We start from the raw sequence: 26,437 nt of genomic DNA, 5'->3' as shown, positions 1-26,437 counted from the left end.
CATTGATCAGCTGCCTCCTGCACAACCCCCACTGGGGATGTGCCTGCAACCAAGGTACATGCCCTTGACTAGAATTGAACCTGGGACCCTTGAGTCTGCAGGCTGAGGCTCTATCCACTGAGCTGAACCAGTTAGGGCTTCTTTTACTTTTAAATGAGCCTCCTTCTGCCTTACCCTCGCCCCCCCCCCCCCCTTAGTATTAGTGTAGGTAGCTAGTTAGGACTGATAAAGGAAGGGAGCAAATAGAATCAGACAGTAAGCCTAATAAACAAGGGAGTTGAACCAGAAGATAAGTCTGATTTGCTAGAAAGCCACAGCATTCAAAGGCTGCCCAGGGGACTGACACATCCTTGGCAGCAGGAACTTGGTCTCATCCAGCTTTGTAGCAGGATTGGGGGAGGGGTACAGGGGGGGGGGCAATCATTTGTGCACATGCTCAATAGAAGCCAAGCTGGTGCAGGGGGAGGTAAGCACATACGCAGTAGGAACCAGATGACAGCAGCAGAAGGTTAGGACTTGCAGCAGTAAAAATGAAGATGGTGACCATAAAGGGGAGGTCTCTAGCCTGGGAAAAGAATCAGATTGGATAAGGGACACAGAACCCCAGAAAATCTAGGAAATGGATTGGCTAGGAGGAGTATACAGCACAAACCTCTAAAGGACTGGGAAAGAGATTGGTCAGTTTGAAAGACCAGAGTAATATAATGAAAGCTTAACATAGGCATATTCTCTCTCTCTCTCTCTCTCTCTCTCTCTCTCTCTCTCTCTCTCTCTCTCTCTCTCTCTCTGTAACATGCATTGAACCTGAAAACAGCAAGGCCTCATGGCTGGAACACAGCTGAGAACAGAGACTGAGCCAGCTGGATGGGGTCAGAGACTGAGCTGGGCTAAGCTCTGGCATGGATTGAACCAATGGGACAGACCCTGGACCCTGGCCCTTCTTCTGGGCTTGATGAAAACAAGGCTGGACTTCTTCCACCGTGGGATGGATGGAGATAAGACATGATGGATGGAGATAAGGCAGTCTTTTATCTGTACCCCAATCTTACCACTACCCTTCACCTTCCCACGTGTTGGGTCCTGGAAATGCTTTCCTTGCTGCTTTGTGGCAGGACCCCATTCCCACCAGCAGCATTGCTAATCTCTGGAGCGTGGGGGGCTCTTCTCACAGCAGACTAGCTGATTTCCACATCTGCCCCTCCCTCTGGGAAAAGGGGCGAGAGACAGAGGATGAAAGTGAATCCTTCTCTGGACATGGTTGGTGGGAGGACACCATCTGAGGATCCAGGAGAAGGAAAACAATTAAAGCTTTCATGAGTTGGGGGTATGTGTGGCTTCCCCATGACTTTTCAACCTGTTTTCATTTTCTATGAGAAGAACAGGACTCCAGAAATGTTCTCTAGAATGTTCTCACTGCAGCTTAAATAGGTCAGCACACTGGATCGTTCCATCCCTTTAAAGCCAATTCATTTCTCCTCTTTGTTCCTCTGGAGAGCGGCTGAATAGGGCACGTTCAGCAGCCATGGACACAAGCCCGGGTTCCTCTCAGTTTCCGAGGGGGCTGGAATTCTATTCAGAAATCAAATATTTACCCTCAGCAGAAAAGGCTTTGATGTGTTTCAGTTTCTCCAGTATGGAAATGGGAGCACCTCCTCTGCCCCACAGAAATGTACCCAGGACCCTGTGCCACCCTGCACCCTGATCCCATACTTCTCCCAACAAACCCATACCTTTTTTAAAAATTATTTTTTAACAATTTTTTAAATATATATTTTATTGATTTTTTACAGAGAGGAAGAGAGAGGGATAGAGAGTTAGAAACATCCATGAGAGAGAATCATCCATCAGCTGCCTCCTGCACACCCCCCACTGGGGATGTGCCCGCAACTCAGGTACATGCCCTTGACCAGAATTGAACCCGGGACCTTCCAGTCCGCAGGCCGACGCTCTATCCACTGAGCCAAACCAGTTGCAGCAAACCCATACCTTTGGAGACCTCATCTCTCTGCAGACTGCTCTTCCTCTGAGTGACTCCTCACCGTTATAGAAATCTGCGCAGCAAAACCAGCATTCAGGGTGAGGCCATGGGAAGGCGTGGACTCCCTCTCCACTTTCTATTTGATGTTTCTCAACAGCAAGCCAGAGCAGGGCTACCTAGGAGAACTTTGGAAAAGAACAAGGAAAGAAAAAATGCCTTCCTCCAGGGCCACAAAAAGCTTGTGTTTTTTTTTTCCAGAGAGAGCTAGCTAATCTGTCTTTTTTGGTGGCTCCTAGAACAGCAAGGCTCTGCCTCCCCGGGACAATGCTTCACACATTCCTTGTTGCCCAGGCAATGCCACAGCTCTACAGACTCTCTGGCTGGCCGGGCCTCCTGGGTCCTCTCTCTCTCTCATCCTGGCAAATTGAACTTATGGTAGGGACCACTCTAACGCTGTTCACATATAGGCTTAAGAAACAAAGAATCAAAAATAACTTTATCAGCCGAGACTAGTTTGGCCAATGGATAGAGCATCGGCCTGCGGACTGAAAGGTCCCGGGTTCGATTCCGGTCAAGGGCATGTACCTTGGTTGCGGGCACATCCCCGGTAGGGGGTGTGCAAGAGGCAGCTGATCGATGATTCTCTCTCATCGATGTTTCTGACTCTCTATCCCTCTCTCTTCCTCTCTGTAAAAAAATCAATAAAATATATTTTAAAAAATAAAAAAATAACTTTATCAGTAACAGGGAGCACAAGGAGTAGGCAGAGAGGCCACCTTCCATCATGTAGCTTAGAGAGTAAAGTCTCCGGGTAAAAGGGTAGACCAGTGGTCGGCAAACTCATTAGTCAACAGAGCCAAATATCAACAGTACAATGATTGAAATTTCTTTGGAGAGCCACATTTTTTAAACTTAAACTATATAGGTAGGTACATTGTTATTAACTTAATTAGAGTACTCCTAAGCTGGCCTAAGAGCTTGCCATGTGGCCCTTTCATACATGGCAATTATTTTATTAACTGAACAATCTCTCTCTCTCTCTGGTCTGCTAAGTCTGGGTCTTACATCATTTAACCTAATCAAGGGAGTGGCTGTCCTATCACCTTAGCTATATTCGACCAGCTAGAAACAAGCACGCATATTGCATTTGTGTGTAGTAAACTTTTCAGAAGACAGAAGAGAAAAGGTTTTTAGTGTAGCAGTGCAAGCTGTTCAGGTTTTCTTCAGATCCCCACCAAGTTGCTCTCTCATTCCCTCTCCCCTTCTCCATTTCTCTCCCCTTATCTTTCCCCATCACCAAAGTCCCATTTATTTCTAATGCACAATTGTTTATCTTTTTGTTCCTTGACTACTTGTGTTTAAGATTTTACCTTCTTCCCATATGGCATACCTAAATAATTTTCTTGCTAAAGACCGTTCCCTCTGTAAGAGTGATTTGGGTGTCATTTTTTAGAAGATTTTTTTCATTCTGCTATGAAAAATTATTTACAATTTAGTGGAGGAGGGACAGATATGACTCAATAACAGGAAGTGAATGAAGAAAAGGTGGGGGGAGGGGAATGCTAAATATAAAAATCACCACTAATGTTATGCCATTAGTAAGGCCAAAATCTCTCTAGTAATGTCAGTGCCAGAACATTCTTCCTGGAGCCTGGGAACAAAGGAACAGGCCAAGTGGGTGGGGACATCCTGAAATCTAACGGTAGAGGGTGTGGGGAAAAGGGAACCCTTGTGCACTGTTGGTGGGAATGCAGATGGGTGCAGCCACTGGGGAAAGGAGTACAAAGATACTTCAAAAAATTAAAAACGGAACTGCCTTATGACCCAGCACTTTCACTCCTGAGAATTTATCAGAATAAACTTTGAACCACTAATTCAAAAAAAAAAAAATGTATCCCTATGTTCATAGCAGCATTATTTACAATAGCCAAGATTTGGAAGCAGCCTAATTGCCCATCAGTAGATGAGTGGGTAAAACAGCTATGGTACATTTACACCATGGAGTACTACTCAGCCATACAAAGGAAGAAAATTTTACCCTTTGTGACAACATGGATGGACCCGGAGAATATTATGCTAAGTAAAATAAGACAGAGAAAGACAAGTACCATATCATTTCACTCATGTGTGGAATCTAATGAACAAACTGAACTAACAAGCAAAAGAGAGACAGATTCATACATAGAGAGCAGGCAGACAGCTCTTGGGGGAGGAAGATGTTGGGGGAGGTGAAAGTATTAAGCAAAAAAGAAAAAAGAAAAAAAGAGGAAACTCATGTACACAAACAACCATGTGTTGATTGTGTGTAGGAGGGAAGTGAGTAGAGGTAGAAGAGGGTATAGGGGGATAAATGGGAAAAAATAAAATTGGTTATTATTTACATATCATGTGGGGGTTGAGGGGTCAAGGCTCCATTCTGAGCTTCAGGAAGTGCTCAGCACAGAGGTCTAAGTTCAGGAAGCCAGAGCTGCCATGGGTGCAGGGATGAGGAGTCTCGGATCCCAGAGGAGGTGCCAAATGAGGAGTGTGCAACTCTGTGTAACAGAAGGGCCAAGAGGCCCGGCCTATGCAGCTCCGAAGAGGACAACGCCCTTGAAAGTGCATCCGTTGAAATGCTCAGAGGAGGAAGGGGCGTGGCTTTGGCTAAGCAAGGCCATTACTGCGGTCAGTCAAGCATCTGTCCACACCATTGTTTTAGCATACACCTTATACAGGATTCAAAATCAGGCGCTGTGAGGAGACCTGGAAGAGTGGAGAGGTACAGTTTCTGCCCCAGGGAATTTCCCAGGATAAGGAGGAGATGGCTGCAGTAACCACATTTTCTCATTCAAAAGTTAGACAGGCAGACTGACAAGTATAAATATACTTTTGAAGTTAAGAACTGTAATGTTTATAATCAGGATGTCAAAGAAAGAATACACAGCCCACATCGTCAACAATTATATGGGACAGACATAAAGGAAGAAAACAGAACACATGGAATGATAAAACAAGATAAGCAAAGGCAGCTGAGGTCAATGTTACATGTCATGTGTGAGAACAAGTTGGCTTGGATGTTGACTTATGTCTCTGTAACCCAATTGCCTACAGCCTATTGGATCATTAGCCTCCTCAAAGCGAATTCTTTATTTCTGGGAATTCACAAAGGGGTGTCTCGTATCTTCACAAATTGGTCTGTCATTGGCAGTCATTATTTGGTGCCCTCCCTGCTCTCACTCCTCTATCCCAGTTCCCTCTCACAGTTGTTCTTTATTCTCTCCATTTATATTCATAATGGACATCTACCCATGTTCTTTATTCTTTTTTAAAAATATATTTTTTATTGATTTTTTTACAGAGAGAAAGGGAGCAGGATAGAGAGTTAGAAACATCGATGGGAGAAAAACATCCATCGGCTGCCTCCTGCACATCTCCTATAGGGATGTGCCCACAACCAAGGTAGTATGTGCCCTCGACCAGAATCGAACCTGGGACCTTTCAGTCCACAGACCAACACTCTATCCACTGAGTCAAACCGGTTTTGGCCATGTTCTTTATTCTTGAGAAACTCCCTCAAGTTCTTGCCCATTCAGTAACTCTATTAGGCCCCTACTATGTTTCCTGCCCTGTATGAGGCAGTAGGGCTCAGAGACCAGTAAGACACAGTCTTTCCATCGAAGAGCTGTCTACTCCTTAGGAGAGAAAGTACATTCGCAGATGATACGAACTTCCAGTGGTCTTCTCATCTTAAGAAGACCTGAAAGAGGACTGCAGAACTGCTCCTTTGCAGCTGCTCTGATCTTCCCATGAGCTTCCCACCCCCAGGGCAGCAAAGGAAACTAAATGTTAATCCATCCTGAGCAGCTCAGTTTGATCAACCACTTTACATGCTCTTAAGGAAGCTAGGTCTCTGCTTGGGTAACGCTGCCAATTGCTTAATCAGTGATTCACTTCCTCCCCAACCCAGCTCCTGTCTAAGAAGGGTAGGGGTAGTATAGGTGATGTGGCTTCCGAAGGAGACAATATGCATGGACTTATGTGTTCCCACTGATCTCTGATGAGCTATATGTATGACTCCCACCAGGGCAGCTGGTGGCCCATCATTGCCTGCATAGTGTGGCCCCTTTGCTCCAGATTAGCACTCTGTAGGTTCTTTACCCTCTTCTCTCAGTATCTCGGGCCTTCTCAAGGAAGCCTGTGGGCACTTTGAAGCATTTACATAATCTGCGTGGGTATAAGCTGAAAGTTTATTTCTGGACAGGGAAAGGGGGGATGTTGAGACTTTACATTGCTCTTCAGTCTTCCTCTGCCACATTTTTAATATATATATTTATTTAAAATAAATATATTTAATCAAAATAAATATATATTTAATATTTAATATATTTAATAAATATATATTTGTTTGATATATATTTAAAATATATATTTTTATATATATTTAAAATATAAATATATTATTTCAGAGAGGGAGAGAGAGAGAGAAACATCAATGATGAGAGAGAATTATCAATTGGCTACCTCCTGTATGCACCCCACTGGGAATTGATCCTGGAACCCCAGCATGTGCCCTGACAGAGAATTGAACGGTGACCTCCTGGTTCATAGGTCGAATGCTCAACCACTGAGCCACACAAGCTGGGCTCCTCTGTCACATTTGTCTTTCCACAGTGTTCAGGCTGAAAAAGGCAGACTTCAGACTATTTCCTGAACATCATATACTCTTTGTACCCTCAGACAATAAGCCTTAAGGCCTGGCCATCACAGACAAAAGAGGCCATTTGTCTGTAGTCCTGGAGAAGAACTCTGTTATCCAGTCCACAGGCTGTTGTTCGATGATATTTCAAAGGAGTAGATAAAAAGAAATTAAAATATCCTTTTGTCTCTTACAGAGTTTGGCTTTGAAGCCTTTCGTCTTGCTACTGACTCTAAAAGACTATGTCAGAAGCTGAATATTGACTTTCTCTTTTCCGTTTCACACCTGCTGAAACAATACTAACTCTTCCAGAGACAGACAGGTGCCTTGAGCTGTCTAGGGAAAAGTTAAAGACACAGAAATACAGATGGGGGGGAAAAAATCTTATTTATATAAATCAGAATGAATTTTGCAGTTCCTTTGTGAGGCTCAAAGCCAATGCTTCCCAACTCTTCTCCCCATCCTTTGACTTATTGGACTACACAACGCGTCTTTCATTGTAGAAACTTGGTGTCTCAGGCTTTCTCCAGGATGTAAAAAGGATATTTTGAGAGGCAGCTATTGCAAAACTAAGACTAGGGTTAGAGATTATCAAGAGGGGGGCTGTAAACTTTGGTCTCATCATGATATAAAGATTCCTTACAGGAATGAAAGAGAGGAAGAAGAGGAGGAGGAGGGGGAAGAGTTGTTTTTTTAAAGTTTAAAGTTTAAGGAGGCTGGGAAAGCACAAAACCAAGATTCCCCCGCCCCTCTTTGTAACAAAGAATTTCCTAGGTACTCTACTGTTCCATATATCCAACAATCCTCCTAACAATTCCTACAAGGAAACTACAGCTTCCCCATTTCACAGGTATGAAATTGAGGGTTAACAAATTATGAGTCAGGTTTCAAAATTACACAAGTTGGTGAGCATACGTTCTACTGGCAGCCCTCATGGGAATGGTGGACATAGCGATGAGGGGGCAGGAGAGCTAGAGTGACACTCCTCCTCAAAGCCTGAAAGCAAGAAGAGGCCACCCGGCTGAGAAGCTGGTGGACAGAACCCAGGATGCTGGCTGCTAGGATGTCACCTTTGTCCTTGCTCTGACGTGTTGAAGAAAATTCTCTGGGGGCAGAGGAATAAACAAAGTGGCTTCTGGAAAGAGGCCCTCACTCAGTATCTACGTGATTCTATGATAGGAAAGAGAACCCCAAGGAGGACCCGACAGATATGAAAATAATAGAATTCAGGCCACATTCCAATCTTCCTTTGGGATGGAACAGGGGTTTCCATCTCTTCAGTCGTTCTCTGGAGTCTCTCATTCCCCAGCCTTTTAAAAGCTTCTATCCCTCTTAAAAATCTATTGGAGGCCGAAACCGGATTGGCTCAGTGGATGGAGCATCAGCTTGCGGACTGGGGGGTCCCAGGTTCGATTCCGGTCAAGGGCATGTACCTTGGTTGCGGGCACATCCCCAGTGCGGGGTGTGCAGGAGGCAGCTGGTCCATGTTCCTCTTTCATCGATGTTTCTAACTCTCTATCCCTCTTCCTTCCTCTCTGTAAAAAAATCAATAATATATATATATATATATATATATATATATATATATATATATATATATATATATATTAAATCTATTGGAGGTCTATCCCTCAAATACACCTTCCTTCTCAGGAATAAGAAGCATGAGGTGGAGACAGGATGAATTGGGACACAAGTCTCATTTAGCGTGGGTCCCAGTTCAGTCCCTATTGAGCCCAAATCCTCATCTCCCCCTCATACTGGTTCTCATCACAGACAGGGAAGAACTGATGGGCCCCCAGGACCCATTGGATTGGCACCCCCTCTGAAGATTATCTCCTAAGCAAATTTGTCCGTCCCCCCCCCCCCCCCGGGTCTAAACTGGGGATGTAAGGGTTTTGAAACAAGAAAAAATGCCAGGTCTGAAAGAGAAGAAAGAACAAGTCCAGCCACACACAGAGCTCTGTGTATTCAGAGCGAAGTTGGCAGGGTTGTGCTCGGGCAGAGAAACTCCGAGTGGTACAAAGGGACGTGCCCAGAGTGAAGAAATCATGCTAATTGTCTGCACCGAGGCTGGAGAACGCCACCCAAAATGAAGAGAGAAAGGGGAGCCCTGTCCAGAGCCTTCAGTGCCCTGCGCCTCACTCCTTTTGTCTACCTTCTTCTGATCCAGACAGGTAGGAGACCCAAAGGGTAAGAGAGGGTTTGGAGGAGGGACTGGGGCTTCCCAAGGTGAGGGAGGGGAGCGTGGAGGGCCAGAATGTCCTTCGGGTGGGAGGAGGGGAGAGAGAGCTCAGCAGCGTGGGAAGCCTCTCAGTAAATTCAGGCATTAGTGTTGAATGTATTTCTTCATTCTGCACAGCCCCTGCCCCCTCCCCCAAAGGGCTGCATGACTTCGGAGCTCCCACGGCATTCAGGACATTAGAGGAAGGGCAATGAGCCATTTTTATAGGATGGCTTGTTGGGACTGGCCAGTTCCGGCATTCTTTGCAAGGATTCTGGTGAGGCTTGGTGGGGTGGGGGAATCTTGGTTTTGTGCTTCCCCGGCCTCCTGCCCCCACTTCTCTGAGTCTGACATAGCAAGAAATATAAGAAGCTTTGGCGATAACAAGCCCCCTGGTTTCGGAGAGTCACAGCAAACTACCCATAACTCACCCTACACTGTAGACACCTGTCTCCTGTTCCACCCCCTACCAACCATTTGGAGAATTGATCTTATTTTAAGTATATTTGTTTATGCGCGTGCGCGCGCACACACACACACACACACACACACACACACACACAGACCAGAAAGCTTAGTAATTCACAATTTAGTTGAACAAACAGATGCAGAGATCATTTTAGTAAAACACAGAAACTATGTTGAGTCAGATATGCAGAGGATGTTTCGGAGCAGAGAGAAATCACCCACCCCACCAGGAAACAGGTGCTGGTGGTGCAGGGTGCGGTTGGGGGAATACCAGGGGAGGTCACCTGGGAATGTCTGACTACATTTAAAAGGATCAGATAAAATAAGTATAAGTGTGGGAGTGGGCATTAGCTTTGGAGAAACGGGCAAAGGTCGACAGCTTGAGGTGGCATCCTGTGTTTCGGAGCAGCCCAGCTGTTCTCCACTGCTGGAGAGGCAAGTGTGAATCAGTTCGGCAAAAGCCTGGTAAACTGCACCAAGTAAACCAGAATAGTCTGTGAATGGTGGAGTGGGGGTTGGGGGAACCAGACGGGTGTTGGGTTAGCTCACTCTGCAGTGAGGCACTGGCGGGAACTGGAGGCAAACAAGAAAGGAAAGGACACCTGTGTTCATTTCCTAGGGCTGCTAGAGCAAAGGACCACAAACTGGGTGGCCTGGAAAACAGAAATTTAATGTCGCACAGTGTGGGAGGTTAATAGTTTGAGATCAACGTCTCACGGCAAAACTCAGCCGATGGCGATAGAAAAAGATCTTTTCTAGGCCTCTCTGCTTCTAGTAGTTCCTTGGCTTATGGCAGCATAATTTCAGCATTTACATGTTATTCTCCCTGTGTGTGTGTCTGTGTCCAAATTGTCTTTTTTATAAGGACAGCAGTCATATTAGATTAGAGGCCCATCTTCATCTTAGCTTATTACCTCCACAAGGACCAAATAAGGTCACATTCTGAGGTACTGAGATTAGGACTTCAACATATGAATTTTAGGGGTCACAGTTCAACCCATAAAAGGCTACTGCAGTTGTTCATGGGAGAGAAACAGCACGGGCTGGAATTAGAATAAAGAGGAATGCTGAGATAATATTTTGGAGGGAAAGTCAAGACTTGGTGATTGATAAGAAGTGGAAGGATCCAGAGAGGGAGGTATGGGTTCTGTGTGTCAAAAATTGTAGGGATGTGATCATTACTATAATCCATGTTAAGATTGAAATACCTATGACACATCTGTGGGAAAATGTTGAATAGCCTGAACCTGGAGGCCAGGGAGGCCATGGCTGATGGGAGGTATTTGGAAGCTGTCAGCCCATAGGTAAGATTTAAAATAAAGAATGGATAATAGCACCTAGGATGAGAAAATAGGCTGAAAATGGAACATTGAGTAACCCCACGGTTTGTAAAGGAAAAAATCCCATTGAGGAGACCATAAAGGAACAGTCACAGGACAGAGGGAGAACTAGAAGACTGTGTGTGCAGAAAGTTTTCTAGAGAACCAACATTCAAGATTTTACTCTTTGGGATCTTATAACTATTCCAGCCTCTTTTTTATTTTTTTTCAATTAAACATTCCATACAGAAAAATGCATTTAGCATAAGGATACAGCTGGATGAACCGTTGAAAAGTGAACATACTCATGTAATCAGTGCCCAAGATCAAGCAATCGATCACTTTAGCACCTCATACAATTTCAGGGACTATTGTCACAGTGGTATCCTAATTTCCAATGCAGATGAATTTTGCATGTCTTTGAACTTTACATAAATGAAATCAGATTAGGCATTATTTTTTGTCTTGTTTCTTTCACTGAACACTGAATTTGTAAGATTCATCCATGTTTCCTGTTTGGGGCGTTATGAATATAGTTGTTAAAACATCCTAAGGTGCGTGTTTTGGTTACAGAGATACACATTCTTTGGAGTATACACATACGAATAGAATTACTGAGTTATATGCATATGGTAAGCTTTAGTAAATAGAACCAAACGGATTTTGAAAGTGGTTGTATCAATCTGCATTCCCACCTGCATTATTTGAGAGTTCCAGATGCTCCCTTGACCACCAACAATTCTTTTTTATTTTAACCATCTTAGTGAGTTTGAGGTGGTATCAAATTATGATTTAGAATTGCATTTCCATGGTTATTAATGAAGTGTCTTTTTCAAATCTTTATGAGCCATTTGGATATCTTTTTTGTGAAGTACTTATTCCAAGTCTATTGCCCATTTGCTATTGAGTTTTCAGGATTTAAAAAAATTATTGATTTGTAGGAATTTAAAAAAAAACACATTTGGGGGGTATAAGTCCTTTATAGAATATGTATTACTTCCCACCCTACAACTTGCCTTTTCACTGTCTTCATGCTGCTATTTGATGAATAGAAGCTCTTAATTTTATTGTGTCCACTGTATCATTTTCTTCTTTTATGGGTGTCACACTTTTGTGTTCTATCTAAGAAGTCTGTGTCTGTTCTCAAGTTGTGGAGATATTCCCCTGGGTTTTCTTTTTAAAACATGGGTGCTTTACCTCTCACAGTTAGATATACAATCCATCTAGAATTGATATTTGTGTAAGGTGTGAAGTAAGGATCAAGCGTTTTTGTTTGTTTGTTTTGTTAATCCATTGATTTTTAGAGAGAGTAGAAGGGAGGGGGAAAGACCAAGAGAGAAATATCCATGTAAGAGAGACACATCGATTGGTTGCCTCCCGCCTGCTCCCTGACTGAGGTACGTTTCCTTGACTGGAACTGAACCTGTAACCGTGGGCCAATGCTCTATCTACTGATCCAAAGTGGCTAGGGCTCAAGATTCATTTTTTCCTACATGGCCCCGCACTATTTATTTTTTGGGGGGAAATCTTTCCCAACTGCATGACAATAGCAGCTTTGTCATAAGTCAAGTGCTCATATACAAGCCATGTTTGGACTCTCTCTATTCTGTTCCATTGATCTATTTGTCTACCTGTGCCAGTATTACAAAGTCAACAACCTGGGATTGTATTAAATTTATAAGCCAGTTTAGGAGAATTGACAGCTTAACAACAGTGGTTAACATAGAATTCTCTGTCTGCCGTTTTAATACTATTAACTGGGTGCAAATTACTGAACATCTACACTCTTTAGAGTGTAGATAAAAAGCTACCAAGGACCTCTTTTATCCTGAATCCCAAAGTCCTTCTTCACCATTTCTGTTCCTTGGTTTTATCCTACATTCCTAAGTGATTGACACTTAAAATAATTTCACACTCTTGTTGGCACTTGAAGGTCTGGATAACAACATAAAAATACAACATGTTCACAAATCGACGATGCCCCTATACAGCAGGTGCTGAGGAGTGGGCTGTTTTCTCAGAGCGTCACTCATTAGGAAGGATATTAAAAACCAAAATCAGAAAACAATATATATATTTATTTTTTAGAAAACCATGCTTTGTACTGCCCTTGGATTATTGTATGCAGTTCTAGTCACCACATCTCAAAAAGAAATAATAAATCTGGCCAGTGTGGCTCAGTGGGTTGGGCATCATCCCATGCACCAAAAGTTTGCTGGTTTGATTCCCAGTCAGGGCACATACCCGGGCTGCTGGCTCAATCCCTGGTAGGGGGTGTGCAGGAGGGAGCCAATCAATGTTGTGCTCGCACATATGTTTTCTTTTCTCTCCCTCTCTCTTTCTAAAATCAATAAGAACATTTTTAAAAAAATAGAATTAGAATAAGGCCAGAGGAGGGTATCTATGATGGCCAAAGGGATGCAGGGACTTCCTTGTGGAGAGAGATGCGAACAAAACAAAAAAATCCTACCAAAACCGGTGTGGCTCAGTGGATAAAGAGTCGGCCTGCGGACTGAAGGGTCCCAAGTTCAATTCTGGTCAAGGGCATGTATCCTGGTTGTGGGCACATCCCCAGTTAGGGGTTGTGCAGGAGGCAGCTGGTCGATGTTTCTCTCTCATTGATGTTTCTAACTCTCTATCCCTCTCCCTTCCTCTCTGTAAAAAATCAATAATATATATATATTTTTAAAATCCTTCACATAAAAAAGGGATATAACTGCAGTTTATGGTATTAGAGATTATACATCTGTTTATAGACCAAATTCTACAATACATGATTGACACCATCTCATTGACATTTATAAAAGATGAGAGGCCCAGCACATGAATTTGTGAACAGGTGGGGCCCCTCTGGGTGAGCCATGCATCTGGCACCCTCCTGAGGGGAGTGGCCTGTGGGATCGGGCTGAAACTGACTCTCCAACATCTCCCAAGAGGTCCCAGATTGCAAGAGGGTGCAGGCCAGGCTGAGGGACCCTACCGGTGCATGATTGGGCCAGAGAGAGACACAGGAGGTTGGCCAGCCAGGGAGGGACAGCAGGAGGACTCTAGGGCATGTCCAGCCCATCTCACTCAGTCTCGATCAGCTGGACCCCAGCAGCAAGCTAACCTACTGCCCCATGGTGGTCAGTGCACATTATAGTGAGTGGTTGAGTTGCCTTAGCATATCATTAGCATATTACGCTTTGATTGGTTGATCAGTTGACAGGTCACAGGACAATTGGACACTTCGCATATTAGGCTTTTATCATATAGGATACATTTAAGGCAAATACTAGTAAGTTGACTCTTTTGCAAAGCAAAATTAGCACATAAAAATAAGTCGATCGTGGTGTCTTTAAAGGAAGAGACTATTAAGGGAATCCGAGGCTATTGGCAGATGCATTTACACCTTTACATTGCTTGGTGTCACAGGGGGTCAAAATCCTCCTTGATGAAGGCCACCTACCTGACCCAGTATGGCACTGTTTAAGTTAATCAGTCAATTTCCTTTTGTTCAGCCTGGGGTGGGAACAGACACTTCCTACATACTGATGCCTCAGAGACTAGAGGACAGTAATTAAGTTAATCACTTCTCAAGGTTGAGTAGTCCTAGTCCCTTTTATTTCTGCTGTGGATCACAATTGTTAACCACTTCCTCGTTTCTGTGTCCTGCTTTGGCTCCTGTCCCAGTTCTCTGTGTCCCTTGAAAGCTGTGGAACCCTGAGCTTAATACAGACTCCAGTTTTGGCAAGCATTTTGGGATACAGTGTTTGCTTGGCAAAGTGCTCTCTTTGTCAGCTTCTGAGGAAGACTGCTCAGTCACGTCTGAACGCCTGTCCATACTACCCCTGTGAGTCATGGCCGGAGGAAGACTCCCACCTAGGGCCGTGGTCGGCAAACTGTGGCTCGCGAGCCGCATGCGGCTCTTTGGCCCCTTGAGTGTGGCTCTTCCACAAAATACCACGGCCTGGGCGAGTCTATTTTGAAGAAGTGGCGTTAGAAGAAGTTTAAGTTGAAAAAATGTCAGTCGTTGATATTTGGCTCTGTTGACTAATGAGTTTGCCGACCACAGACCTAGGACAATCCATAGGCTATAGCCTCTCAGTGTTTTCATCCTGAAGAATCAGGTTTAATTGTCAGAAAGAGCCCAATCTTATAAGGCCTTCTGATTCCAAACTTTATGTTTCACTCATCCTAAATACCTCTTCTAAAGGGAATACAAATTGGGCTGGATTTTGGGTGAATTTTCAAAATCATCTACCTCATGACAGGGCTGTGTTGCAGTGGGTAGGCCTAGGAAGATGCTACGGGCCGCTGGGGCAAGGATAGGAGAGGCTCTTGGTCTAACTGGATTGTGGCCCCGTTGTCTTCAGATCCCTACACTTCCCCTTCAGTGCACCATCATGTGACATACATGATGTCACATGTGAATCTATGTCTTTGTGAATCTATGTCCCCAGGCTTTCTCCATCACCCAACCCCACCTCACTCTCCCAATGTTCAATCAAGAAAACCTCACAAATTCACCCTAAGGTCGATTGACTTAAAAGCTACAGAGGATAAAGAATGTCTGTTTTTGCCAAAACCGGTTTGGCTCAGGGGATAGAGCGTCAGCCTGTGGACTGAAGGGTCCCAGGTTCGATTCCGGTCAAGGGCATGTACAGGTGGGGAATGTGCAGGAGGCAGCTGGTCGATGTTTCTCTCTCATCAATGTTTCTAGCTCTCTATCCCTCTCCTTTCCTCTCTGTAAAAAAAAAAAAAAAAAAAAAAAAAAAAAAAAAAAAAAAAAAAAAAATCAATAAAATATTTTTTTTTAAAAAAAAGAAAAAAAAGAATGTCTGTTTTGCTCAATGATCTATCCCAGGGATACATAACAGTGGCTGTCACATGGTAAATGCTCAATAAATATTTCTATAAATGGTGAGGGTGAGCTGGACTCTTCCAGAGGGACACTACCAGAGGCAGAGAGCCAGAATTAAGGGCAACGGGATGGGGGTGAGGGATGATGGAGGAGCAGAGGGGCCCAGAGCTACAGGGGAAGATGAGAAGGCACCGGAGAGGATACCTGGGAAGGGCCCAGAATGAATGGGAAGACTTGAAGAGATCAGAGGAATTGAAGGTGGGAGTGAGGTAAGGAGCCAGGGCTCTGATGCCACCCGCTCCCCACGGGCCTCTGTTCCTAGGGCCCCTGCAGGGGGTGAACATCACCAGCCAGGTCCGCCTGATCCATGGCACCGTGGGCAAGTCGGCGCTGCTCTCCGTGCAGTACAGCAGCACCAGCAGCGACAAGCCCGTGGTGAAGTGGCAGCTGAAGCGGGACAAGCCGGTGACCGTGGTGCAGTCCATCGGCACCGAGGTCATTGGCAACCTGCGGCCCGACTATCGGGACCGCATCCGCCTCTTTGAAAACGGCTCCCTGCTCCTCAGCGACCTGCAGCTCAGCGATGAGGGCACCTATGAGGTTGAGATCTCCATCACAGATGACACCTTCACTGGGGAGAAGACCATCAACCTCACCGTAGACGGTAAGGCACTCTGGCAGGGGAGGCGCGGGGCTGGTCCTGAGACCGGGGCAGGGTTTGTTAGACCCCAGAACGCCAACACAAAACCACTCAGGTGAGAGTGAGCCAGTGGGGCCTTAGCAGTTAGCTGATAGGCTACAGGAAATGGGTAAAGAGTGCTTACTGTACTCCAGAAACTGTTGTAAGTACTTTGCACATATTGGCTCTGTTAATGCTCACAGTAATCTAGGCCAGGGGTCGGCAAACTCATGAGTCCACAGAGCCAAATATCAACAGTACAACGATTGACATTTCTTTGGAGAGCCAAACTTTTTCTACTTAAACTTCTTCTAATGCCACTTCTTCAAAATAGACTTGCCCAGGAAGAGCCAGACTCAAGGGGCCAAAGAGTCGCATGTGGCTCGAGAGCCGCAGTTTGCCGACCACGGAGCTAGGGATAGTAAATATCATTATCCCCATTTGCAGAAGAGGAAACGGAGGCACCAAAACGTTGAGTAACTTGCCTAAGTCTTGCAGCTAGTAAGTGACTGAGCCAATATTTGAATCCAGGCAGCTGGACTTAGCCTTCGTTGTTCCACAGAGTCAGTTTACGACATCTTAGGAAGGTATTTGGGGAAAAAGGGGAGGGAAGACCAGTGAGGGTGGGGACCATGGCTGTCTTGTTCAGTATTGTACCTCCTGTGCTCAGTAGGTACTCAATACATAGCTGGTCAATAAATGAGTGAATGGGGGCATCTGTAATACTTTCAACAATAAAGATAAGTTAAAAATAAATAAACGAATGAATGAGTAAATGAATGTATGGGTGGATAGAGGTCAAGACCTTGACTAGTAGGACATGATCTCACTCATCTAGGGGAAATGGTGAACAACATAGACGGATGAACAAGAACAGACCTAGAGATAAGGAGCCATGGGTCAGACTGTTGGACCTCAGAGGGAGGGTGGGGATAAAAGGGAGAGATCAACCAAAGGACTTATGTGCACACATATGAGCCTAACCAGTGGTCAAGGACAATAAGGGGGTGGAGGCCTGAGTGGGGGGGTGAGGGGTTGGAATGGGAGGTTGAGGACAAAAACCACCTTAATGTGATATCTTTTTTTAAAATATATATATATTTTATTGATTTTTTACAGAGAGGAAGAGAGAGGGATAGAGAGTTAGAAACATCGATGTGAGAGAAACATCAATCAGCTGCCTCTTGCACACCCCCTACTGGGGATGTGCCCACAACCAAGGTACATGCCCTTGACTGGAATCGAACCCGGGACCTTTCGGTCCGCAGCCCTACGCTCTATCCATTGAGCCAAACCGGTTTTGGCTTAATGTGATATTTTAATCAATAAAGAATTTAAATTAAAAAAAAAAAAAAAGAAAAAAGAAAGGACCTTGACTAATGATCTCTGAAGGGCCTCTCTGACCACAGACTGAGTTGTGCTGTGTGGAAGGTGGGGAGTTAGGGAGGTGGGAGGAGCTTTCTGGCCCCTGGCTCACAGCCTCCCCTCCCCGGGCTCAGTGCCCATTTCGAGGCCACAGGTGTTAGTGGCTTCGACCACCGTGCTGGAACTCAGCGAAGCCTTCACCCTGAACTGCTCCCACGAAAACGGCACCAAGCCCAGCTACACCTGGCTGAAGGACGGCAAGCCCCTCCTCAATGACTCGCGCATGCTCCTGTCCTCCGACCAGAAGGTGCTCACCATCACGCGTGTGCTCATGGAGGACGATGACCTGTACAGCTGCATGGTGGAGAACCCCATCAGCCAGGGCCGCAGCCTGCCCATCAAGATCACCGTGTACAGTGAGTCTCCCTGCCTGGCCTCCCCTAGGGGCTCAAAGCCCACGAGGGGCTACAGACATCCCAGACGGAGGGAGAGGGAGGCAGAGATGGGCCAGCTCTCCATGGAGAATGGCCACAGATGGGAAGTGGGCCCTGGGCAAGCTCTGCCCTGAGCCAGCCATCCTGCCTGGGGCTCCCTTTCTCTCCCACTGGCTGCAGGAAGCCCTCCTCCCCACCCCCAGGGGTCTCTCACGTCCCTGCCTTTCTCTCTCCCCAGAAAGAAGCTCCCTCTACATCATCTTGTCCACCGGAGGCATCTTTCTCCTCGTGACCTTGGTGACGGTCTGTGCCTGCTGGAAACCCTCCAAAAAGTCTAGGTAACGCCTCAGGTTCCACACCCTGAGCATCCTCATCCTTCAACCCACACCCAAGCTCTCTTCTTCTCGCGGTCTCTTTAAATGCCTTGTCCCAGGGCCCTGCACTTCTGCCCAGGAGATCCCTCTCACCACAGTGGGTACCGTGTATGGAACCACCTCCTGTGCTCACAACCCCCGAAGACCCACACTGTTAATAATGGTTTCACGTGCAGGGTTCCATTCCTGGGCTAGGCACTGTGATTGTGGTTAGTGCCATATATATATATATATATATATATATATATATATATATATATATATATATACTTTTAAATATAGTTTATTGATTTTTTTACAGAGAGGAAGAGAGAGAGAAATAGTTAGAAATATCCATCAGCTGCCTCCTGCACACACCCCCCACTGGGGATGTGCCCGCAACCAAGGTACATGCCCCCGACGGGAATCGAACCTGGGACCCTTCAGTCCACCGTCCGATGCTCTATCCACTGAGCCAAACCGGTTTCGGCCCATACCTTCTAAGTATCATTACTTGCAGTTTACAGATAAAGACACCGAGACTCAAGTTGGTTAAACGACTTGTCCACAGTCACAATGCCAGCAGCAAACGTAGATTTGACTCCTTCCAGCCCATCCTCCTGTTAACCGGCCTTTTGTACAGCCATCCCCTCGCCCTTGTCCCCACCCCCAGCCCTCCTCCTGCTCCCCCTCAGCCACTCTGTTCACGGGGTGGATTTGCAGAAAGAAGAAGCAGCTGGAAAAACAAAACTCCCTGGAGTACATGGACCAGAACGATGACAGCCTGAAGCCAGAAGGTGAGCTCCCAGCGGCCCACTCGCCCAACCCATCCTCACTCAGATCAGTGGGCTTCTGGGAAAAGGCGGACCCCGGCCACAAGGAAGCCGGCTCTGCAGGGCCCCTTCCTCCGCCAACCGCGCGAAGACTGCAGAGCAGGGAGAGGAGCGGCCAAGGTAGGACCCCGCGGGATGCTGCCGATCCTTTGGTGGAGGTTGTGGCGGGGCCTGGCCCGGCCCCCTGGGGAGCAGAAGTAGGTGCTGGCCGGCGGGGAGGAGGGTTCTGGGTCTGGGCCAGCCACCCCATTCTCCGCCCTGTGCAGCGGACACCCTCCCCCGAAGTGGAGAGCAGGAGCGGAAGAACCCCCTGGCGCTCTATGTGCTGAAGGACAAGGTGAGCGGCTGTGGACCGGGTGCCCCCGACACCCCAACGAGCCCTGGCGCCAGATTAGATGCTTATATCCCTTTATGGTGTTCAGAGCGGCCTGAGGAACAGGCGTGTCGTCCCCCCTGTACAGGGTAGGAAAATAAGGCCGAGGAAGGCGGAGGAGGGACTTGCCCAGGATCAGCCAAGGAAATAAGGGGCAGGTCTAGGCCTTCAGTGCAGGTCTTTGAACATCATCAGCCCTGGTAATTTCCCCGCTGTTCCACTGACGCTGCCCCAGGCTTCCCTAGGCAGATGGAAAGAGGACAATAAGGGGCAAAACACTCAAGTTCATGCATTTCACTGTTTACTGAGCACCTGTTATCTGCCAGGCACCATGCTAAGTGTCTTGTATTGGGGGATTGGGAATGGGGGAGAGGGAATTGAAGGGGGGAGGGAATTGAAGGGGGAGGGGAATTGGAGGGGGAGAGGGGATTGGGGGGGATTGGGAGGGGGGATTGGGAGGGGGAGGGGGGATTAGGAGGGGGGATTGGGAGGGGGGAAGAGGGGATTGGAGGGCAGGGAACCAGACCTCTGTCTGCCATCTTCCAAGAGGTGGAAGGGTGGAGGGAACCTATCTCCTTCACTTAGGTTTGCCCAGCGCCCCTCGCACACCAGCGTCGCGCCCCTAAACCCAGGCCGCTGTCCGCTGACCCCGGCGCGTGTCCTTGCAGGAGGCCCAGGAGCCCGAGGAGGAGCCCGCCCCGGAGCCCCGCGCCACGGAGCCCGGCCCGCCCGGCTACTCGGTGGTGTCGCCGGCGGTGCCCGGCCGCTCGCCGGGGCTGCCCGTGCGCTCCGCCCGCCGGTACCCGCGCTCGCCCGCGCCCTCGCCCGCGCCCGGAGGCCGGACGCACACGTCTCCGTCCCGCGCCCCCGGCTCGCCCGGCCGCTCGGGCATCCTGCGGACTGCGGGCGCGCGCTTGCTCCGCGAGCCCGAGGAGGCCGCGCCGGTGGGCATCAGCGCCTGAGCCGCGGGACCCGCCTTCCCTCCGGGAAGCCCGCACGCGCGGCGGCCAGGGAGGCGGGGGGCTCCCGCAGGAGCGCACGGAGCAGGGGTCTCGCCTGAGGACGTGGAGGAGCTCGAGCGGATGGAGGAGGCAGCGGGGAGCCGGGGGTCCAGGGGTGAAACCGGGTCGCGTTTGCTGCTGGCTCGCTGGCAGTGTTCTCGGCGGATAAGGGCTGTGCCCCCTTAGGACTATGTAGATTATTAAATATCCGGCACAGCCCTGCAAGGATTTTATGGGAACTAATATCAGTAACCTAACTCCCGCGACTATCCCGCGCCCTTCCCACCCGCCTCCCTTCCCTCTGGCTCCTGGCACGTTTGGGGCAAGCCCAGGGCACAGAGGTCTTCTGCTCAACACGCACAACCAACCATCTGGAGGAAGGGGCGGTCAGATCGCGGGGGCTGTGTGTACAGGGCACTGTTCCGAACACCCGGAAATCACTGTGCAGGCAGTGCCTCTGGGCACCTGCTACCTGGGCACCTACCGGTGGATGCGGGGGGGAGCTCATGTGCATCCTTTTGCCCCCTGACCTGGGCCCCAGCGAGAACAGAGGATTCAAGCCCTGGCCTTGGCCTCCTCCCGAAGCCTCCCTCAGAGGCTCAGAGAGAGGCATGCTGAGCGGTCCTCCTGTCTCTGATCCCAGAGAGAGGGATTCTCACTCACTCCCCGAGCCCAGAAAGCTACATCAAGGGAAGAACTGTTTCTAACCCTCACGCCTGTGCCTTCTCCCTGGCTTCCTTACACAACCAGCCTTTCAAACAATCATAATCCCCCCCGGAAAGGCTGTGGGCTCCCTCCAGCTGTGAGGGAACAAGGTTTGACTTTCCAGAGAAATGAAGTGGGGGGAGGGGAGGAGGCTCATGGCTCCCAGCACCTCAGGGAGACGTGATCCAACCCTTGGCTCCCTCCTCTACCTGCCCTGCTCCCAGATACCCGGATCCCAAGAGACTGGAGGAGGGCAGACTCCCCAGTCACACCGCATCTGAGCACAGAGGTGGGGCCACGGTGTGGCCAGACCAGGCCCAGGCCCCGGCCTATGGACCCGTTTGTAGGAGAGACAATGACCTGCTGTGTGAGGAGAGAGGGCAGTTGATCAGCTGAAAGAGGAGACCTTCTGTGTCTCCTGACCTCTGTTTTCTGATGCCTCTAAGCATCCTTGCATCCCAGGCCCCTCCTCAGCCTCCTAAACTCCAGCTCTGACTCTCCACCTTCCCACAGAGCAAGTCCTGTGGCCCCTGTCTCCACCCTCACACTGGTGCAAGTTTTGTCCCAGCCCCAAGGGCAAAACCATCTCCAGGTAGCCCCTCCCCCTCTCACCGTCAGCTGTCAGCATGCCTGTGGCTCATCTGAGCCTGCATGCCTTTGCAGCTCCCCATCATTGTCCAGAACTGCTCCCCTAACCGTCCCAGGTGCCTTGTCCAGGCAGGGTACGTAGGTGCAGGGTACGTTGCTCAGGCAGGTGTGAGATGTAGGACTCGGAGAAGGGGGAGATGCTGGTCAGCCTAGAGAGGCAGGGGTGAAGGTGAGGGTGGGACGGGATGAGAGTCTGCTGTGTTCCGTACCCTGATGCCGAGTCCGAGAGGGCCCCCAGCCCAGCTTCCCTGGCTGAAGCCAGATTTACCTTGAGTGGGGTTGGGGAGGTTGGGGAAGGAGTGAGGAAGTGGATTTTGTTTCTGTTGTATTTTGTTTGGATCTTCATCTTTGTATTACCGGCATCCAGCAGAGTGCCTCGCACATACTGGATGCTCAATAAACTTTTGATGAAATGAAATGACAAATGACAACTTTCTTCCACTTCAGCAAGAACAAAACAAACTTAAAAATATCAGTCACTTCCCTTTTTTCTTCTCATCTTCCTTCACCATCTTTCATCCTCTTTTTTTAAAAAAATTTCTTTATTGATTAAGGTTTACATATGAGTTCTTATTCCCCCAATTACCCGCCCCCTCTATTCCCTCCCCACTCATGCCCTCACCCCCCTGGTGTCTGTGTCCATTGGTTAGGCTTATATGCATGCATACAAGTCCTTTGGTTGATCTCTCTCCCTTTACCTCCCACCGTCCCCTACCTTCCCTCTGAGGTTTGATGGTCTGATCGATGTTTCTCTGTCTCTGGATCTGTTTTTGTTCATCAGTTTATGTTGTTCAATACATTCCACAAATGAGTGAGATCATGTGATATTTTATCTTTCTCTCACTGGCTTATTTCACTTAGCCTTCATCCTCTTTGAAAACCCCCAATGGTCCATTCCAAAATCATTCATCCACATTCATCCATTCAAGTATTCGTCCATTAATTCGTAAACACTTGTTACTGCGCCATGGTCCAGGCCCTGTGATAGACACTGAGGAAACAGCCTTGTTAGGGTTGCCAAAGGAGGAATGCACAAGGTCAGCGTGGTAAGGGTCATCTGGATACCAGATGGACTGAGCCCCCACATGGCACCAGCACCCAGGGGCAGGGAGTCGGAGATTTTATTTTTTATTATAATATTTTTTATTAAATTATTATTTTTGTACATATACCAATGCCCCCCCCCCCCATCCCGTACATACCCGGGAGTCGGAGATTTTAAATGACTTTAGGAGGACTCTTTCTGGACAGAGAATTCTCTGGGCAGGTCGGGATTCTGGGAAAGTTCGGAGAGTTAATGGTCTTAGCAAATGGAATGTGGTCTAAGGGAAAGGAAATATAATAAATGTCCCTTGTGAAGTGGCCTAAAGGTCAGTTCCCAGGGGAGGGGCATCGATTCAATTATTTGATCAAACCCAACAAGCGTAACTATGCTGTGATTTCTACCCAGAATTCTCATGGAGGAAGAGAGAGGGGTAAACAGATTATTACAATACAATGTGGAAGATGCAAAGATAGAGGCAAATACGGGGTGTTCTGAGAGCATATAAAAGTGTTCTCTAAACAAGATTAAAGTATCTTGGAGGAGAATAGGCCTGAATTTAGTGTTAGAAAGATTAGTTAAGCCCTGACCGGTTTGGCTCAATGGATACAGCGTCGGCCTGCGAACTGAAAGGTCCCAGGTTCGATTCTGGTCAAGGGCATGTACCTTGGTTGTGGGTACATCCCCAGTAGAAGGTGTGCAGGAGGCAGCTGATCGATGTCTCTCTCTCATCGATGTTTCTAGCTCTCTATCCCTCTCCCTTCCTCTCTATAAAAAAAAAAATTAACAAAAATATTTTAAAAGAAAGATTAGTTAATCAGGTGGGGGAGAAGGAAAAAAGGGTGAAAGAACACATATTCGAGGCAGAAGGAGCAGCAAGTATGAAATCTTGGCAATGTAACATGAGTCCAGACTACTCAGTCCCCATAAAATGTGGATTGCACAGGGATACATGTTTACTTAGCCCTGTAATGGAAACGAGACTTGGACAAGTGTCAAGGTCGGGGAGCTGAGCCTGGGAAGCCAGTATTAAGTTGGTGTCCTAGGAAGGACCCCCAGCTGGTCTTATCCCAGGTTTCGAAAAGAAAAATGTAGCCCTGGCCAGCGTTGCACAGGAGGTTGGGCATCATCCTGGTTGGGGGTTCAATACCTGGTGGGGAGACATGCAAGGCAGCCAATCTATGTTTCTCTCTCACATCAATGTTTCTCTCCCTCTCCCTTTCTCTCTTTCTAAAATCAATTTTTAAATATTTTTTAAAAACACATAAAATAGCCAAAACCAGTTTGGCTCAGTGGATAGCGTGTCAGCCTGCAGACCAAGGGGTCCCGGATTCAATTCCGGTCAACGGCATGTACCTTGGCTGCGGGCACATCCCCAGTGGGAGATGTGCAGGAGGCAGCTGATCGATGTCTCTCTCTCATCGATGTTTCTAACTCTGTCCCTCTCCCTTCCTCTCTGTAAAATATCAATAAAATACTTTTTTTTAAAAAAAACAACACATAAAATAAAATTGCAAATCCTCTCTAGAGAAACTTGGTCTGTGACTGGCAGAAATATAATGGGGTTAAAACAGTCTGTTCAATAAATGGTGTTTATTGGGAAAAATGAACAGATACACTCAAGGGATAATTAGTGCATAGCTAGTGTTCTCAAAGCACTTCCACATCCCCTACCCATAAACCGCATACCGACATATCCTGATGAGGAAAGTGGGCCTCTGAGAGATTATGTGACATTGAAGGTCTCTCTGCCAGTGGAACCAGGATCTCCACATCGTGTAACTGCCTTCAGTCCCACCTGAATCCCTACCTTTTACCCCATGAGCTCGGCCAGCAGGCATGCCCGGCTACACCTTCAGAGAACGTGGAATAGGAATCCAGAGAAGCCAGGAACGAGAGGTGGGCATTTTTCCTCTGGAGGGTCCTTTCGAAGGGCACTCAATCCCTGCCCTTTCTCTCCCCTCTGACAGGCAACTACAAGACACTCACAAGCCTCAACACTTTAACGCCAGAGGGCAAAGGAAGGTGCTTTCTAAATTGGTCACTGGGTCTGCAGATCACCAGGGCAAGGGGCGGAACTTCCTTAAAACTGAAGGCTACTCCCACCGACATTATCCGTTTGACTCATGCAGCCGACTCTTCCTTCGTGCGTGGGAATGAGACAGCCAGGATGCTGATGGGCCAGGTTGCCGGACGTGAGCACTGTGGTATCTGGGAGCCATCTAGATCCACCTTAGTGTTGGGAAATCCCCTTGGGGGATCCCTGAGTTGGACCAAGTAAAGGGAAGGACCTTAACGACCTACAGGAGCATCTCAGAGTAATTGACCCCTTCTATCTACATCAGTTCTTAGCACTTGGCCCTCTGGAGTCTGGGAATAGAGAGGCTGGAATGAAATGAAATGAAATGAAATGAAATGAAATGAAATGAAATGAAATGAAATGAAATGAAATGAAATGAAATGAAATGAAATGAAATGAAATGAAAGTGATCTTCAGGGATCAGGCGATCTCCAGGGATGAGGCACATGACTGTGGGTCGGGGGCCATTCCTCAGGCCGCCATAGCCTCTGGGGCTCTGTTCCTGCCGCCCACCACTGTGCCACCCGTCCATTGTCACTCAGCTGAGGGCAGGGCTAGTCCTGAATCTGAATTCCTTTGGGACTTGCCATCTTTCCCCCTGAGGAGGGTTTATATCATCCTTCTAGATTGCACACATTTGAGATAAAACCAGTCGGCATTCAGTCCTTAGCAGAGAACTTGGTTCATCTCCCCCAAGGCCATGTGCAAGCAGGAGAGGCTAACAGAGGACTGCTGACGGCAACATTTTAGGGAGCCAGCAGTCAGGGGGCCAGGCAGGCTTCCGGGTTCTGTCTCTGGGAAACCTCAGGTTGGCAGGGTGTGCAGAAATTCCTTTGTCTCCCCACATCCTTCTCGTGTCACCCCTGGGTGACTGCAGTGTCGGAATGAATGCCCCTTTATCCCTCTGGCTCCACAGGTCCCTGACCCCGTAAACTCTATGCCACTCCTCCTGGCACACATGCTGTGGACTTGACCACTGACTGCCCTTGGCTCCTCCAGTTCTGAAATGCCAAGCTCTCCTCTCAGTTCCTACCCTTCCAGCTCTGTCACCCCATTACTTTCCTTCTGTCTATTCTCCACCCCTTGGGTTGTACAAACCACTGTGTCGTCTTGTTCCAATTGTCTCCGTCAATCTTGGTCTGCATTTGAAGGGGAAGAGGAGTTGTGAAAGAGGCCTTCCCTCCTCTTTATTTTTCTATTGATTTCAGAGAGGGAGGGAGGAGAGACAGAAACGTCAGTGATGAGAGAGGATCAATCAGCTGCCCCCTACCCACCCCACCCTGGGAATCGAGCCTGTGCCCCGACTGGGAATCAGACCGTGACCTCACGGTTCATAGGTTGACGCTCCACCACTGAGCCATGCTAGCCACCCGCCGGGCCTTCTCTCCTCTGGATAGGCTGTTAGGGCTGTGGCTGG

At 47.8% G+C, this 26,437-nt stretch overlaps 1 protein-coding gene and 1 long non-coding RNA gene across 3 annotated transcripts in view; both read left to right on the top strand.

Moving 5' to 3' along the window:
- Positions 1-26,437, top strand: part of LOC311613558 — a 475,229-nt gene that overhangs the window by 393,825 nt on the left and 54,967 nt on the right. The window lies entirely within an intron of this gene.
- On the top strand, positions 8,649-22,323 carry HEPACAM (hepatic and glial cell adhesion molecule). Of its 2 annotated transcripts, none has more exons than XM_084867312.1 (7): positions 8,649-8,830; positions 15,830-16,171; positions 17,686-17,967; positions 18,224-18,323; positions 19,062-19,135; positions 19,438-19,508; positions 20,213-22,323. In XM_084867312.1, exons 1-7 carry the CDS (start codon positions 8,746-8,748, stop codon positions 20,504-20,506), a joined length of 1,248 nt encoding a protein of 415 aa, XP_084723438.1. In that variant the 5' UTR covers positions 8,649-8,745; the 3' UTR covers positions 20,507-22,323. The 2 variants fall into 2 exon arrangements, with proteins under 2 accessions (XP_084723438.1, XP_084723437.1); XM_084867311.1 differs by having other exon boundaries at positions 8,652-8,830; positions 19,062-19,291.

Source organism: Pipistrellus hanaki (assembly GCF_964339955.1).
Source record: "Pipistrellus hanaki genome assembly, chromosome: 19".
Classification (NCBI taxonomy): Eukaryota; Metazoa; Chordata; class Mammalia; order Chiroptera; family Vespertilionidae; genus Pipistrellus; species Pipistrellus hanaki.
The sequence above is the reverse complement of the archived record's forward strand: the minus strand, read 5'-3'. Positions and strand labels throughout refer to the sequence as shown.

Excerpts from the sequence above, each read along its gene's own strand:
- HEPACAM (XM_084867311.1), top strand. The coding sequence starts at position 8,746 with ATGAAGAGAGAAAGGGGAGCCCTGTCCAGAGCCTTCAGTGCCCTGCGC. Across the intron at positions 8,831-15,829 it reads CCTTCTTCTGATCCAGACAG|GGCCCCTGCAGGGGGTGAAC; the intron begins GTAGGAGACCCA and ends CTCTGTTCCTAG. Across the intron at positions 18,324-19,061 it reads AAACCCTCCAAAAAGTCTAG|AAAGAAGAAGCAGCTGGAAA; the intron begins GTAACGCCTCAG and ends GTGGATTTGCAG.